Below are 15,056 nucleotides of genomic sequence, written 5' to 3'. Positions count from 1 at the left end.
ACCCCAAATGGGCAGAGCACCTCCCAGTAGGGGGCTTGCAGGGTGGATCCTGGTCAGCCTCATGCAGGGCCTGTCTGTCTGCACCTCACCTCTCACTGAATTAAAAAAAAATTAATACCTTACAAAGGTACAGTTTAATGAGTTTTGGCAAATTCACACCATCCCACTACATTAGCAATTTTTAAGGTAAGTCGGAACTTCTCAAAATAAATTTTAAGTTATAAAATGGAGTCGATTTTTATAACCTCTGCTTTTTAAATTATTTTTTGCTTATGAAATTTGAAACTATAAAAGTAGTTATTGAATCTTCTAAAAATTCTAATTTTGTTCTTGAAACAAATCTTATGTAATTTCAAATCTATGTAATGTAATTTGAAATTCATAAAAAGTAATAAAATAAGAAATAATGTGTCAAAACAAAGAGACAAAATATATTTTCTTTTTAAATACTCATCCAAGTTTCCTAAAGATTAGATAGTACTTGACTGGTTGTATATAATTAAAAGGATAAACAATAAAAATATGTTTTGTGAATGAATGAATGAATTAATGAATTAAATGTACTCTCTAAGTTAAGCAGCTTTAGAATTGTTTGGATAGCTAATATATGCAGATGTCAGGAGACAAAAAATCTCCCAATATTTTCTGAGATAAAAATTCAAGTCTCTTCTGAGAACTAATTCTCTGTACTGCCCTGCACCCCTTCCCTGAAAACAAACACCCTTCTGCTAAAAGAATCACTTTTCTCTCAAACTCAATTCTGTTTTAAAAATGCTCCGTTCATAACAACCAACTAGATACCCTGTCCTTATTTTTGTTCATCACCTACAGCGGAGACTCTTAGTTCAGAGGGAATAGCCTTCTTGGCCAAAGTGCTTTCACTTACACAGGCAACTCAGTGTACCATGGGCCTTACAGCTTTGCAGTTCTACCAAGGGGCATCCATTCAAGCTATTGCACATGTGTTCCAGCCACTTGAGCCCCCTCTTCTTCTCCTGTGTCTTGCCTTGATAAAGTGCCAAGAACCCAGCCAGGTCCCTCTCATTCTGTGCTCCTTAACCTTCCCTATATCTGTGCCCATCTCCCCTTCACTGAGTTGCTGACTCCTGCTGTTCTGCCCACCTCAGAGTTCTTTCTGACATTCCCCTAGCCCTGCAAACATGATTATGTATTTTCTATTTCCATACCCTCTGCTTGCCTGAACCTCTTCCAGTAGCCCGGGTTGTGTCAACCCATGTCATCCAGTCCCATTACGTCTTTCCAGGGTTGGTCCTCACTGCTTCACTTTCCCTGAGGCCTGCCATGTTCAAGCTATTACTCAGTAGTCATGATGATAATTGCAGCTGATTTTATGGTAGAGAAGTAAAGAAAATATACAAATTATTAGTGTAAGATCTTCTTGATCCTTAACCACCTGCCCGACTGAATGCCATGGCTGGGGAGGCTGCCCTCATCCTTGGCAGACAGTTGGGACATCCGCCTCGTATTTTTTTCCTGGCTGTTCTCTTTCACACTCTCTGTGCTGTGCCCTTGCCTATCAGCAGTGAGTCCAGAAGGAGGATGGGAAGGAAAGAAGAGAAACATGAGAGGGAACACTCCCAGCCCATTGTCATACAGACCATTACCCCTCCTCACTATCCTAAAAGCCCCTCACTCTCTTGTTGCCATGACTCTGTTATGTGCAGAAAGCGCACACGTGTACGTATGCACACACATGTGATATTGGAGGGTTATATGAGAGAGAGTATAAACTGGAGGGAAAGAGGAAGGGAAGCAAACCCTCGTCTTGCCATGGTTAGCTGTCAACGCTAATGGCTATCATAGTCCGTTTATTACTGTGCCTAATTACTAGTCTTTTAGAAGATGTGTACCTTAATTATAGTCACTAGTACTAGTAGATGAAAGAGATTTTGCATTTTCAAGGGGCATATGGAGTGACACTAATGTTTGACACTATTCAACCAGGTAAAAAAGTCTTTGTTTAAAAATAAGCAGAACTGTAAAAACTGAACATGAATGCCTGTTTTCTTAATTCTTAAAAGTGAGTGCGTGTGTGTGCATACATATTTTAGCATCCAAATTACCTGATGCTAAAAACCAATATATATACACACACACTGCTGACTTTTCATATCTCATAAAATAAGTAAGAAAACTAGATTTCCAGAAGGGTCTAACTTCATCCTTTCTTCACCATTGTTTTCTACATTACACATAAGCCAGGCCCAGAAGGAGAACCACACAGCTGCTCCAGTTTTCACAATAGTCCTTGTTTCACCAGGCCCCTAGTCACTACTCTGGATCAGAACTGTCCCTCTGCAAAACAAAACTCTGCCTGCCACTTTGAAATATAATCCCCTCCACATTTCTAACACCAGGCCAGATGTGCCTAGGACCCTCAGCCAGTTCTGCAACCTAAACATCTTAAATTAATTACAGTTAGTTATACCCTATCCCAGCAATCCTTAACCAAACTAAAGGCAACGCTGCACTTTTCCCTTGTCACTTACATCAGCCGAATTCCCAATCAATTCTTTTAATTTGCCAAAAATTGGGAGGCTTCACATTCTTTCTTTTCATAAGAATTTTCATTATATTAGAAGGTTTCAGAATTCGTGTATATGACCTATCCAACATTCCTAACCTCAAAAAAGTTGTGTCTTCTTAATTTCAATGCTAGTCTCAATTCATTTGGACAACAAAATCCTAATTGTATATTCTAGTTCTCAATTTGAACGGCTCTACCTGAAGCTATATAAACACAGGCACTCCACAGGCTGATCCAAGCCTAACTATCCCAGTCTCTCATGTTCTCCCGTTTACAGTCCATGGGACTTCTGACACAGGAAGAATATTGGCCTCTTGCTGAATCCTTTTCTCTTGACTTATAGGCCCCTTGATGGCCTCTATCCACTCCATGTGGATGCCTTGGTGTCTGGCTTACCATATGACTGAATCTCTCACCAGCTTCTTCAATTACCATGGAGCCCATCCTTATATCACATACACCTAGAAACATCCCAAATATGAACGAATTATGTAGTCACCTTATTTCTATAAACAGAGGCAAATGGTATTAAAGGAAAGCATGAACATGTTCATATAAACACAGACACGTTAGTAGCATTAAAATTCATAACCCCTCCCAAATAAAAGCAAATCACCTGGACCTTCAGCATTGTTTAACAATCTTCACTTTTACTTAGCTTCTCTCATTCCCATATTGATCATTTAAAACTTTTGCTATGTCCCTCAAGTTCCCCAACACTATTCCTCCTATTCTCAGCAAGAGAAATTGCTTAATATTATATTTCACTGAGAACATTGGGAACCTCAGTTGATTAAATTCCTGTTACTTTGTCCCCTTCTGACCTCAAATACCTTAATTTTTATATAATCACTTTTTTTCTCTTATCTTGGATGAAGTACCTCTTCTCTTTATCAAGGCTATTATACTATATTAGCAGAGATACCCACACATGATCTTAGATGCTTAGTCTGGGCAGAATGGACAATGAGCTTGCTAGGACCTAGGTGGGCTCTTCTCTCTCCCAGCTCAATGTACACACCCAGGGCCAGCTTCCCATAGAACCAATGCCTTCCTCCTCAGGCCAGGCTGGACTAAAGAATTGCTTCAGCCCCTTGATCTCTATTTTCCCAGGTGCAAAGCACCTGGCTTTCCCAGAGAATTCCTAGTAATTGGCTGGCACCCCAAATCCAGATTACCTGATGCTAAAAACCAATGTATGTTCCTATAGACAAGGACATTTCCCATGTTTGCTATGTGAATAGGGAGACACACAGAGGTGAGGGCTTCCTCCACTAAAACAAAAATATTCCATATCCGTAGATGCTCTATTCTGGTGAGCATTTCTATGGGATGGTAATGAGTAGGGACACTTCTATATCTCTGTCTTGCAAATTTCAGCCATGCAAGATTTTCCTTTGTACCATTAACCGTGTTGTTGTGGGATTTTTCCTGATTTCTGGCATAAATGATCTGGCATGACAAGAGCCAACTCTGAATTTGACTCTTGACCTCAGCTAGGATCTTAAGTGTAACATCCTCGTCACTTTTTAAATTTGTCCTACTCTTCATTCTCCTTTATTCAAGTCTACATATATACTTAAGATTTCCTAAAAATATAAAACCAAAGGTAAAACAGTTACTTGGACTCTGTCATCCCTCTACTTACTTTTAAGCTCTCTTATTGGCTCTATTTGGGCAGTTCAAAAAAATCCATCAGTCCCTCTTGTTTCTCACTGTGCTATCCGCCTAGCTTTTGGTCCATACAGCAGCCAGTGTAATTATAAATCACACCATGTTACCTTCTTCAAAATTTTATTGGCTTTTCTTTAAACTCATCCCAGATCATCTGCTCTCTTCCCACACTGAACCCCTTGCACTCACAATACTCTAGCCACCTGTCCTTTTCTTTGTTATTTTCTTTTTGTGTGTGTGATAGAGACAGAGAGAGGGACAGATAGGAACAGATAGGGACAGACAGTCAGGAAGGGAGAGAGATGAGAAGCATCAATTCTTCATTGCAGCACCTTAGTTGTTCATCAATTGCTTTCTCATATGTGCCTTGACTGGGGGCTACAGCAGACCGAGTGAGCCCTTGCTCAAGCCAGCAATCTGGGGCTCAAGCAAGTGAGCTTTGCTCAAACCAGACGAGCCCGGGCTCAAGCTGGCGATCTTGGGGTCTCGAACAGGGGTCCTCTATGTCCCAGTCTGACGCTCTATTTACTGCACCGCCGCCTGTTCAGGGCCACCTGTCTTTTTCTATTTCAGCTTCTGCCTTGGGGCTTATTCATATGTTTTCACGCTGCCTAAAGTGGCTCCCTGAAATCTGTCAGATCGAATAATCTCAATCAAATGTCACCACCGTAAAGCGGCTTTCCAGAACCTCCTCAACCCACCCCATCCAGAACAATACCTATTTTATTAACTCCATAACTCTATAACATTTATTCCCACTTGGAATTATCTTGCATATTTATTTGTCTACTTATTAGTTTGCCTTTATGTCCCTATCAATTTGTACATTCCATTACTCTAAGGTCTTTGCTTGTCTTGTTTACTGTTGTATTTCAAGAGCACAAAACAATACTTGGCACATATTAGAGGCTCATTTGAACACTATTCATTCTTCTTCATAAGGACAGCCTTCTTCATAACTGGCCTTTATCATGGCCCCTTTGTCAACTTAATCCATGAACTTACAACTGCTGATCCCAGTGCCTAATATCTCATTCCTTCCGTGTTTCTTGATTCATGGTGGGCTCAAAGACTTTCTGAAAGAAAACAGTTCCCTAAAGTGGTAGTAGTGTTCATCTGTTTTGGTATTTGAGGGTTGGATCAAGGGGGAGCATGTATTATTCTTGAAATAATCAAAATAATAAAGCTTCTTCCATTTTTGGAAAAATAATATACTTAATTAAAAGTCATCTCTAACCTTCAAAAGTTGTCAAATGTTGTGCACAGTTATGTAATATTTAGTGATTTCTCCTGCAATTCACAATTGTCCTTATTCTCATTAATTCTTTACCCTGTCCAGACAGGCACGACTTTATGTTTTACATGACACATAATATAATATTGCTGACAAATCTATATTGTCAATACCAATATTCTAGCTATACAACTTTTGAAATACAAGAAAAACTAATAAAATAAATTTGTGTGGTAGAGTAAGTCTTGTAGAGTAATATGATCAGAATACAGAATAGCAGAATATCTCCAAATAATTGCAAGGGTTAAAAAAAAGAAAACCATAAGTGTGTATAACTATAAAAATAAAATATATTGTTCACACATACATCTCATTTCCACTATACCCAGTAGTTGTAACACTGTACATTTGAGACTTATGCTTCCTTTTCATGTCTATAACATCACCTTTTTAATCTAAACCTACATTATATATAATCTCTATAGTCTCGGTAAAATGAAAGGTCACAGTTATCAAGTAGAAAGATCTACTTATGTTTATACAAAATATTTGCTGCTATAAATAATAAGGATTTCTCAGATGAAAAATATAAGTTCAATAAAACTTTTATATGCACCTATATTCTGTATATCTTGGTAGTTATATCTACTGCCAAGAACAGAAAAAGGAGGTTTGGTTTATAGATGGAATTTCTATACATTGTTTGAGTATTTCCAAATAGAGAATGGAGGTAAATGCATTCAAGCCAGAAGATTATCAGCTAAGATCTAGACATGTGAGAAGATTTCATTGAAACAAGAACACAGTGGTATAGAGGTAAGGGCATACAGTAGAACTATAAAATAGGTTCGAGCTGGATTGTGTATTGAGGGCTTTGTATATAATTAAAGATTTCAAAGCAAAAATTAGATCATTCTAGAAAGATTACTGTAATTATAGTTTAGTTGGAGAAACTAGAGGCAGAGAGACCAGTCGGAAGTTGTTGGGGAAGTATACATGACAGATGATTGACTCTGACAGAAACGAACGGCTGTACAACACCTTTTGGACAGAACACACAGACTCTGAGTGACTAAAGTAACAGTGAGTGACAGGGAGAACCTACGATGCACATACTGTCTATGTGACCATATGCCTGATAAGAACACTTACAAGATGGGAGGAAGAAGGTGAAGGTAGAGAGGAAAGGGCTGATAAAAAGACAAAATTAAATTGGGTTTGAAATCTGCTAACTTTGAGGTGCTCACAAGACATGCACATTAAAATGTCCTATTTTATGAGGTACTCTGAATTAATAGTTATCACTTTGTGATAATGTCAGTAGTTTTAAATTAAATTTGAATTCAGAGCATAAATATTGTTAAGAAAAATATTGTTAAGAATGTTGGGTGTATAAGTCTAATAATATTTTTATTACTTACTCCTAGATTATAAAACACTATGGATATTTTAAAAAGTAATAATATAAAATGAACATGACCATGTCATTCTAATCATGGCCATATAAAAAATGCCAAAATTAGCTTAAGATCTAAACCTACCAGCAAAAGCACTGATGTTTACAACCCTTTCACCATATAATCATAAACATCAGGAAAAAAATAAATTATGAAATACCATTCCACACTCATCAACTTTACCATGGATTAAAAGCAAGGTCTTGGCAAATTTAGGTGAGGCATTCCATCAAGTAATGGCAGAAATTGCTAGAACCACCAATTACTAGTACTTCATTAAATCTTTCCACCTCTAAATATTTAAACTGAATTATAAGTACATGTGTGAATATAATGTAGTCTGAATACTAAATAAACTGTTAAAGAGAAAAAGATGTTTGTTGGTACTTGTCCTAAACCATCTTCACTGACATTCTGCATTTCAAAGATTAACCTGTGCCTTTAAATTCCACCTGTCTTTCTATTACATGGTAAGTAATATGAATTACCAGTATGTAACTAAGCAACAAGGTGGAGAGATGGCTTCTACACTCACTGAAATATTATTACTGCATTGTCATTCCACGGAATGACAAGCTGACTTGCCTTACCATAACATACTCCAGAAAAAGTTTTATGCAAAAACTGAATGACTTGTTTTTTTCAAAAATTGAAACTATGTCCTAGGAGAGACAAGCATAGTTTAATTTTTACCAACCTTAGTTAAGAGGTGGAATTATTATGCATTGTTGGCACTATACATAATTGCTATATATAATTATAATATGTCCAACAATGCATTCTTGTAGGTCACTGTGGTTATTACTGTGGATCTAGATAATTAAAATAGAATGAAGAACATTATAGCCCAGAAGAGCAACTATAGGTCTCTGAGTCTAGGAAATACTGGGATTGAAAATGCTTTGTGCACTGCCTGTGACCAACAAATAGACTTTTCCATAATTTTAGCTGTAAGTTGACTCAAAAAAACCAAATCGGAACTAGATGATGACAACTGCTTAATAAACCCAGAAAGTCTAAACAAACTTAATTTAAAGCTGAAGACAAGATACATGCAAGGGCACTAAAGACAACCTGAAATATATTAAAGAACTCCCCTAATTAGATGACCTATTTATTCACGGAACGCACCCACAAAGATAAATAGGCCATTAAAGTGTATGTTTACATTTACTGTAAATTCAGGTACCTCTTCCTTTTTAGTAGTATCATTACTTAACAGAAGCTAAGTGAATACATTAGTACTTTGTAGTAAACTACCAAACCAGCACCTAGTAAATTATAAAACAAAATTAATATTTTTATATTATGGAAAGTGTTGTAAATTATTCTGTTCACTACTGATAGGTAATGATTGCAAATATTTTTATCTGCATGTAAGTACTATACATGCAGAAACTGAGTTTTTTACCTTTACTAATTCAAAATTTAAATATACACTTTGCTCATAGTGGTTTATCTTGGGGACATTACCATCATAAAAATTATAATTTAAGGTCCTGGCCGGCTGGCTCAGTGGTAGAGCATCGGCCTGGCGTGCAAGGGGTCCTGGGTTCGATTCCTGGCCAGGGCACACAGGAGAAGCGCCCATCTGCTTCTCCACTCCTCCCCCTCTCCTTCCTCTCTGTCTCTCTCTTCCCCTCCCGCAGCCGAGGCTCCATTGGAGCAAAAGATGGCCCGGGCGCTGGGGATGGCTCCTTGGCCTCTGCCCCAGGCGCTAGAGTGGCTCTGGTCGCTGCAAAGCGACGCCCCGGAGGGGCAGAGCATCGCCCCCTGGTGGGCGTGCCGGGTGGATCCTGGTCGGGCGCATGCGGGAGTCTGTCTGACTGTCTCTTCCCGTTTCCAGCTTTGGAAAAATACAAAAAAATAAAAATAAATAAATTATAATTTAAGCTTATTATAAATATGCATTGTAAAATAGTAGTTAAATTTCATCAGTTATATAAAAATGATTCACTGTTTAATTTGAAAACTCATATTTTAAAATATCACTATTGATTTTTAAAAAACAGAATTTACAGCCAAAACAATAAGCTTTACATTCATATATGGTAAATACAAATAAAGTAACATCTTAATAATGCCTATTTTTTTTTTGCATTAGAAGCTAATAAGCCACTTTTTCTGTATTGTGGTGTCTGCTTCTATGGAAGTGCATGCAGTAATGCTGGCACAAACCTAACTACTTCCAGACAGCACACACAGCTACTGGCCAATGAGAACGGAAGAGCACGCAGCCAATGCAAAGAGAGGGAGGCAGCGCCTCCACTTGCAGAGCCCCGTAGGCCACAGAAGTTTGGATTTCATTTTAAAACAAGGGGAAGACATTGTACTTAAAGCAGGAAGTCGTACAAATCGATTTACATTTTCAAAAGATCAGCTTGGCTTTTGTGAAGTTAGTGAAATGTTGTGGAGTAAGGGTGGGTGGATTAATAGGCTTCTGCAAGTATGAGAGATGAGCATAGTAATACAGAGGGAAGTGGGGAAAGTGTGAATATATTCTAGAGGAGGAGCCTATCAGACCTACCGATAGTTTAATGGTGGGAACTGGAGAGTGAGAAGATAAGGTATCAAAATGTCTCCTATGCTTTTGGCTCAAATAAATTCACATGAATTCACATTTTCCTTCTGCAAAAATGGAGATTAGAAGACCTGATTTTCTTAGAAAGAAGAGCTCTAACATGATAATATGAAGAAGCCTATGTAGATGTTTAAGCTCAGGGGAGATATCAATGGTAGTGTTATCATCACAGAGATTAGCAGCGCACAGAACATTAAAAAAATTTTTTTTAATTTGTTTTTTTATAATTTTATTTAGACAATTAATTTTAATGGGGTGACACTGATCAACTAGAGTGCACAGATTTAGAGAAAACATCTCCAGATCATTTTGGCATTTGATTATGTTGCATACCCATCACCCAAAGTCAAACTGTCCTCTGTCACCTTTTATTCGGTTTCCTTTATGCCCCTCCCCCTCTCTATGGTAATCACCACACTCTTGTCCATGTCCATGAGTCTCAATTTTGTGCCCCACCTATGTATGGAATCACACAGTTCTTAGTTTTTTTTCTGATTTACTTATTTCACTCAGTATAATGTTATCAAGCTCCATCCATGTTGTCGTAAATGATCCTATGTCATCATTTCTTATGGCACAGAACAAATTTAAAGCCTGAGAATGGAAGTGGCTACCTGAGAAAGGGTAGAGGTGAGAAGATGAAGCCGGGAGGCTGAGCCCATGGCCCTCTGTCAACCAGAAGAACAGAGGAGGAACACCCCTCCAAAGACTGGATGGGACAGCCGGGGGTCAGCCGGAAGACCAGCACCGTACAAATAGTGGGAGTCAGGAGAGGAACCTGGGTGGTTAGCTGTGCTGACTGCAGCTGAGAAGTGAAGAAAATGAGGACAGATAGATAAGTGACCACAGGAGGCAGGTACAGAGGTAGCAAATGACTGACAAGCTCCAGAGCAGAGGAAAGGAAGGGAGCCCCCTGGAGGGGAGAATGAAAAGAGCAAGTGGAGGCTGTTAGCTCAGCCTGCACTTGTGCCCACCTTTTTAGGGAAAATGAGCAGAGCAGCTTCTGAGGAGACAGCACAGGTTTGGTGGGGATGGTCCGGTCAAGAAAGAATTTTCTTTTTAACTAATGGAAGTTACTGGAGAACATTTTCTAGGCTGAGAGGAACAATTCTGTAAAATTAGGAAAACTACATCTACCTAAATCAGATCTTAAACCTCTCTTTCACTAGTCTCATTTAAAATCCTTCTGGTTCTCTGACTCACAAAATTGCACTGACCCACTATAAAAATGCAAATTAGTAAGACATTAGGAATTTTCAAATTATCTCAAATTTAATACTCATTTATTATGATCTTGTTAGAAAAAACATGGCAAAAAATACATTTTCATAAATCTGTTTTTCCAGGGAAAGAACATACCATTTATAAATTCTGCACTTCAGTTAATCATTTTAATATATAAGTTTAAAGCAATTTTCCTAGGCCATGCTTGTCAGGGAAATAAAAAGTAATTTGGCCAAATGCAGAGGAAATATAGTTGTACATTACTGGCAGAATTGTATGCTCATTTGTAAAAATAGAGACATTTTTTCAGTATTTTTCCTTACATAATGTGTGACTTATTGTTTTATAGTTTGTTTTTTAATTAACCATCATGATACAAATTTCTTCTCTGTAATTGCCAAGATTTCCAAAGCTCATTTGTGTGTGCGAATGCTAGTGTGTGTGTGTGTGTGTGTGTGTGTGTGACAGAGAGACACAGAAAGAGAGAGAAAAATAGAGAGAGGGAGAAAATGGGGCATATAATAACTGCTTAACAGAAATAGAAAGGTCAGAGATCTTGTCAAAGCAGCCAAATCCTGGCATTCACAGATTCTTAGAAAAAGAGTTTATTGTTATCACTGATACTCTTTCGTTACCATTGTCATTACTATTATAGTTACATTGATGAAGTTAAGGAACCCATATGCCACAGGAGAATAACTTTACTTCTACAAAGGGTAAGAAAAACAAATATAAATAAATTCCTTAAAGAAACACAATTGAGTCAATAAGGATTATATTAAAGACCTATCAAGTACCAAGCCTCTGGGTGCGTATATGGGATGAGGGAAGCGGGTGATTTGGTTTTTAAAAATGGAGAATATGAAATTATTTGAGAAACACTAATTACTCACAATTAAATTGTATATGATTTCTAGTTAATTATATATAATGTGGGAGTAAAGAACAAGAGTATAGAGAAAAAAGTAGGATAAAATAGGTTAGAGAAAAACAAAAACGCGCCCAAATAATAGTAGTATAAGGAAGCAGAAATGTAAAACAATTGGAACTGAGGACAGGTAAAAAAGGCCCAGGTAAATGAGCTGTCCCAAAGCCAAAGCTGAATATTCCTTTGAGGTGCACATTACTCTAGAACAGTGCTTTCCAACTTTTTTTCATCTCGTGGCACACAACAACTTATTAAAATTCCACAGCACACCAGAAAAATCTATTTTTTTGACAATCTGACAAAAAAAAATAGGTATAATTTTGATTCATTCTCACCAGACAGCTATTGTAGCATTGGCTTTTGTTACAGTTTTATTTGACAAACTAAAGGAAAAGAAGGTCAGCGCCCCTGACTAAATAATCAGGTGCTGTACATTTTAAGTCCTTGCAATGCACCATTGAGCCTCTTGTGGCATACCAGGTGAAGATCACGGCTGGAGAAGATTAGTGTTTATTCTTTCTATTAGTGATTCTTTCTTTACTGCCCAACTCACAATACTAGGGTCTTCTCTCCTAATCGGCTAAGTAGTGAAAATTGTGGCAGAGAAATTAGATGATTATACACTAGGTTGCAGTACTAGTTACCAGAGCAGCTCTCTCTCCAAAGGCTGGAAATTATGTAAAATCCAGGTTTTGTCTTTGACTGAGAGTTACATGTTTCCTTCTTCTCCACATTTCACGTACTACAAACTTTGAACTTACTTGGTGGATTGACCTCCCTTTCCCACTCCACCTGAGAAAGACCCTCACTGTGCTCACTGCACCGCACTGCTCAGAGCTCTCAGGACTCCACGGTAGACCCGCACAGGCTCCTCCCTCCAGCCAAGGTCCAGGATTAAAAGAGAGCCTAAGAAGTTTGGAATTGTTCCTAAATCGCCTTCTAAGCCAGATGTGTTTGCTTTTGTAATATAATTAAAGATTAATCAAGGTGATGAAATGTGGGTATGACAAGGAAAATTGCTGACCATAAAAATTAAATTAATGCCATGGAAAGGTAGGGAGATCATCTGCTGAGTGACTGAAGTTCTAGTTTCAGATTAAAGAATCCACAAAATTGAAATTGTATATGTTCGTTACTGGTATAGTTTATGCAAGAAATAAGGTGTAGAATTATAATCAACAGTCACTTAATCAAAGAAAAGGCCATGGGCTTCTATCAAAAGACGAGCATGTGGATGCAAATGCACTGTTAAGTCGCAACAGAAACCTGAAAGTGTGAATGTACTCATATTTATGGTTCCCTCCACTAACAGAACTTTTCAGTCACTAGTGTACTGGTTTTGATCATGGCAGACAAGATCATACCTGCCATGCTCTGAAGTAAGTTACCATAGATGACATTCTTGCTACATGGAAATAATTAAACAAATAGGATTTACTAAGTAGCTGAAACATAGTCAGCAAGAACAGGGGAAACTTTGCAAACAAAAATAAAATACCATAGATAAATGTATGTAAGGCATTACAGTTGGTTAACATGCTATTTTGAGACACTTGTCCTCTTTAAGTAATAGAAGCAATTTACATAATGTTTGCTATACATTTTTGTACAAATCTTACATTTCTTGAAGAGTGATGACATAAGCTTAGGATTATATGAACAAATGCAAAAAATATATATATTACTTACCTAAACCATAATCAAAATGATATATTCATGATAATCTACAAAAGCTGACAATTTACTAATATTTTAATGAACCATGGAACTATATGATAGAACATGTATTTATAGATGCTCCAAAAAACTTTTTGTCTCAAAGACTCTGAGAAATAATAAGAATTTTACACAATGTAAACTGTTTTCTATGAAGGCATGAAGGCCCTTGCTCGGTGGTTCAGCGCCTGGGCCATCGTCCCAGCGTGCAGGGTGGTGGGTTTGGTCCCCAGTCAGGGCACAAACAAGAAACAATCAGTGAGCACAATTACATGGAACAACTAAGTGGGACAATGAGTTGATGCTTCTCTCTCTCTAAAATCAATGGAAGTAAAATAAAATAAAATAAAATGTCTTTTTATAAATGTAAATATGCAGGTTCATAAAATAATGCTTTTTAATAAACACCAAGTAATAAGTTTTGTCTTTAAAATAATGTAATTATCGTTCACAAAACTATGGTCCTCAAAACTAATGATTTGTTAATGATAAATACATATATGCAAAATTATAAGTAAAATAAAACAAATGAATTGCATAGTTGCTGAGACCCTATCTTTAAAATAATCCTAAAAACCTCTTTAAAAACGATTTGTGCTTTATTTGAAGAACTGCAGCCTCTACAGTAAATACGCACAACAGTGCATGTGAGTCTGCACTGCCACCAAGTGCCTCCACCAATTAGTCTGAGATTCTTGCAGCCACGATAAGCAGATGCTTTCACTGTTATGAGAAGCACTTTGGGAACAGGCTAAGAGAAAAACACTTTGCCTATAAATGTCTATAAGAGTACCACAATTTAGATATAACAATAAAGTCTCAAAAGCATTAATAAAACATCAAGGATCCTACCAGCTCACTGGAAGTTCATGAAGTCTTAATATGGTATTCAGCTTGTAGTCAAATTTTGCTGGACCGTATTTGCCCTCACATAAATACGGGTTTGGATTTTGTTGCTTGTAGGTGGGAAATTCTGAATCCTTGAGAAAAAAATAAAGAGCTCTGTGTAAAATAGCCACATCACTGTTCACATTAATCTTGTCTTATTTAATATTAAATTACAATATAAACATTACTATTACATTCCCTCAGGATTTATGTTCATTTCTTATTTTTGTTTTGACAAAATACACAAAAAATAAAAATTTAAATATGGCACCTATCTATTTGCATATTATTAAACTGAACGCTACATGATAAAAATTATTTGAAAACATTCCCTTATTGAGTTATAATGAAGCAAAATATAGTATTGTCTTATATATATTATTCAATTTTCCTTTTTCAATAAGTTTCCATCCCCAACTATAATATTAGCAAAATCTGTGATTATTCTTGTACTTCATTTGTACTTTAAAAATAGTAAACTAAAACATTTTCATTCGGTAACAAAATAATATATGCTAATTGCCCTGGCCAGTGGGCTCAGTGGTAGAGCATTGGTCAGCATGTGAATGGTCCAGGTTCAATTCCCGGGAGGGCCCATGGCACAGAGAAGAAGTGACCATTTGCTTCTCCACCCCTTCCCCTCCCTTTCCTCTCTCTCTCTCTCTCTCTCTCTCTCTCTCTCTCTCTCTCTTCCTCTCTCACAGCCCTGGCTCAGTTGGTTCGAGTGAGTTGGCCCCAGGCACTGAGGATGGCTACATGGCCTCTGCCTCAGATGCTAAAAAATAACTTAGTTGCCAAGCAGTGGA

General features: G+C 37.4%; 1 protein-coding gene across 1 annotated transcript in view; it reads right to left on the bottom strand.

Annotated features, from left to right (window-relative positions):
- The window catches only part of SPAG16 (sperm associated antigen 16), a 232,523-nt gene that overhangs the window by 128,110 nt on the left and 89,357 nt on the right, over positions 1-15,056 (bottom strand). Inside the window, 1 exon segment of the mRNA XM_066232513.1 lies at positions 14,215-14,342. Coding sequence (XP_066088610.1) covers positions 14,215-14,342 — 128 coding nt within the window.

This window comes from Saccopteryx bilineata, chromosome 5 (assembly GCF_036850765.1).
Source record: "Saccopteryx bilineata isolate mSacBil1 chromosome 5, mSacBil1_pri_phased_curated, whole genome shotgun sequence".
Classification (NCBI taxonomy): domain Eukaryota; kingdom Metazoa; phylum Chordata; class Mammalia; order Chiroptera; family Emballonuridae; genus Saccopteryx; species Saccopteryx bilineata.
This window is presented reverse-complemented; position numbering and strand designations above follow the sequence as displayed.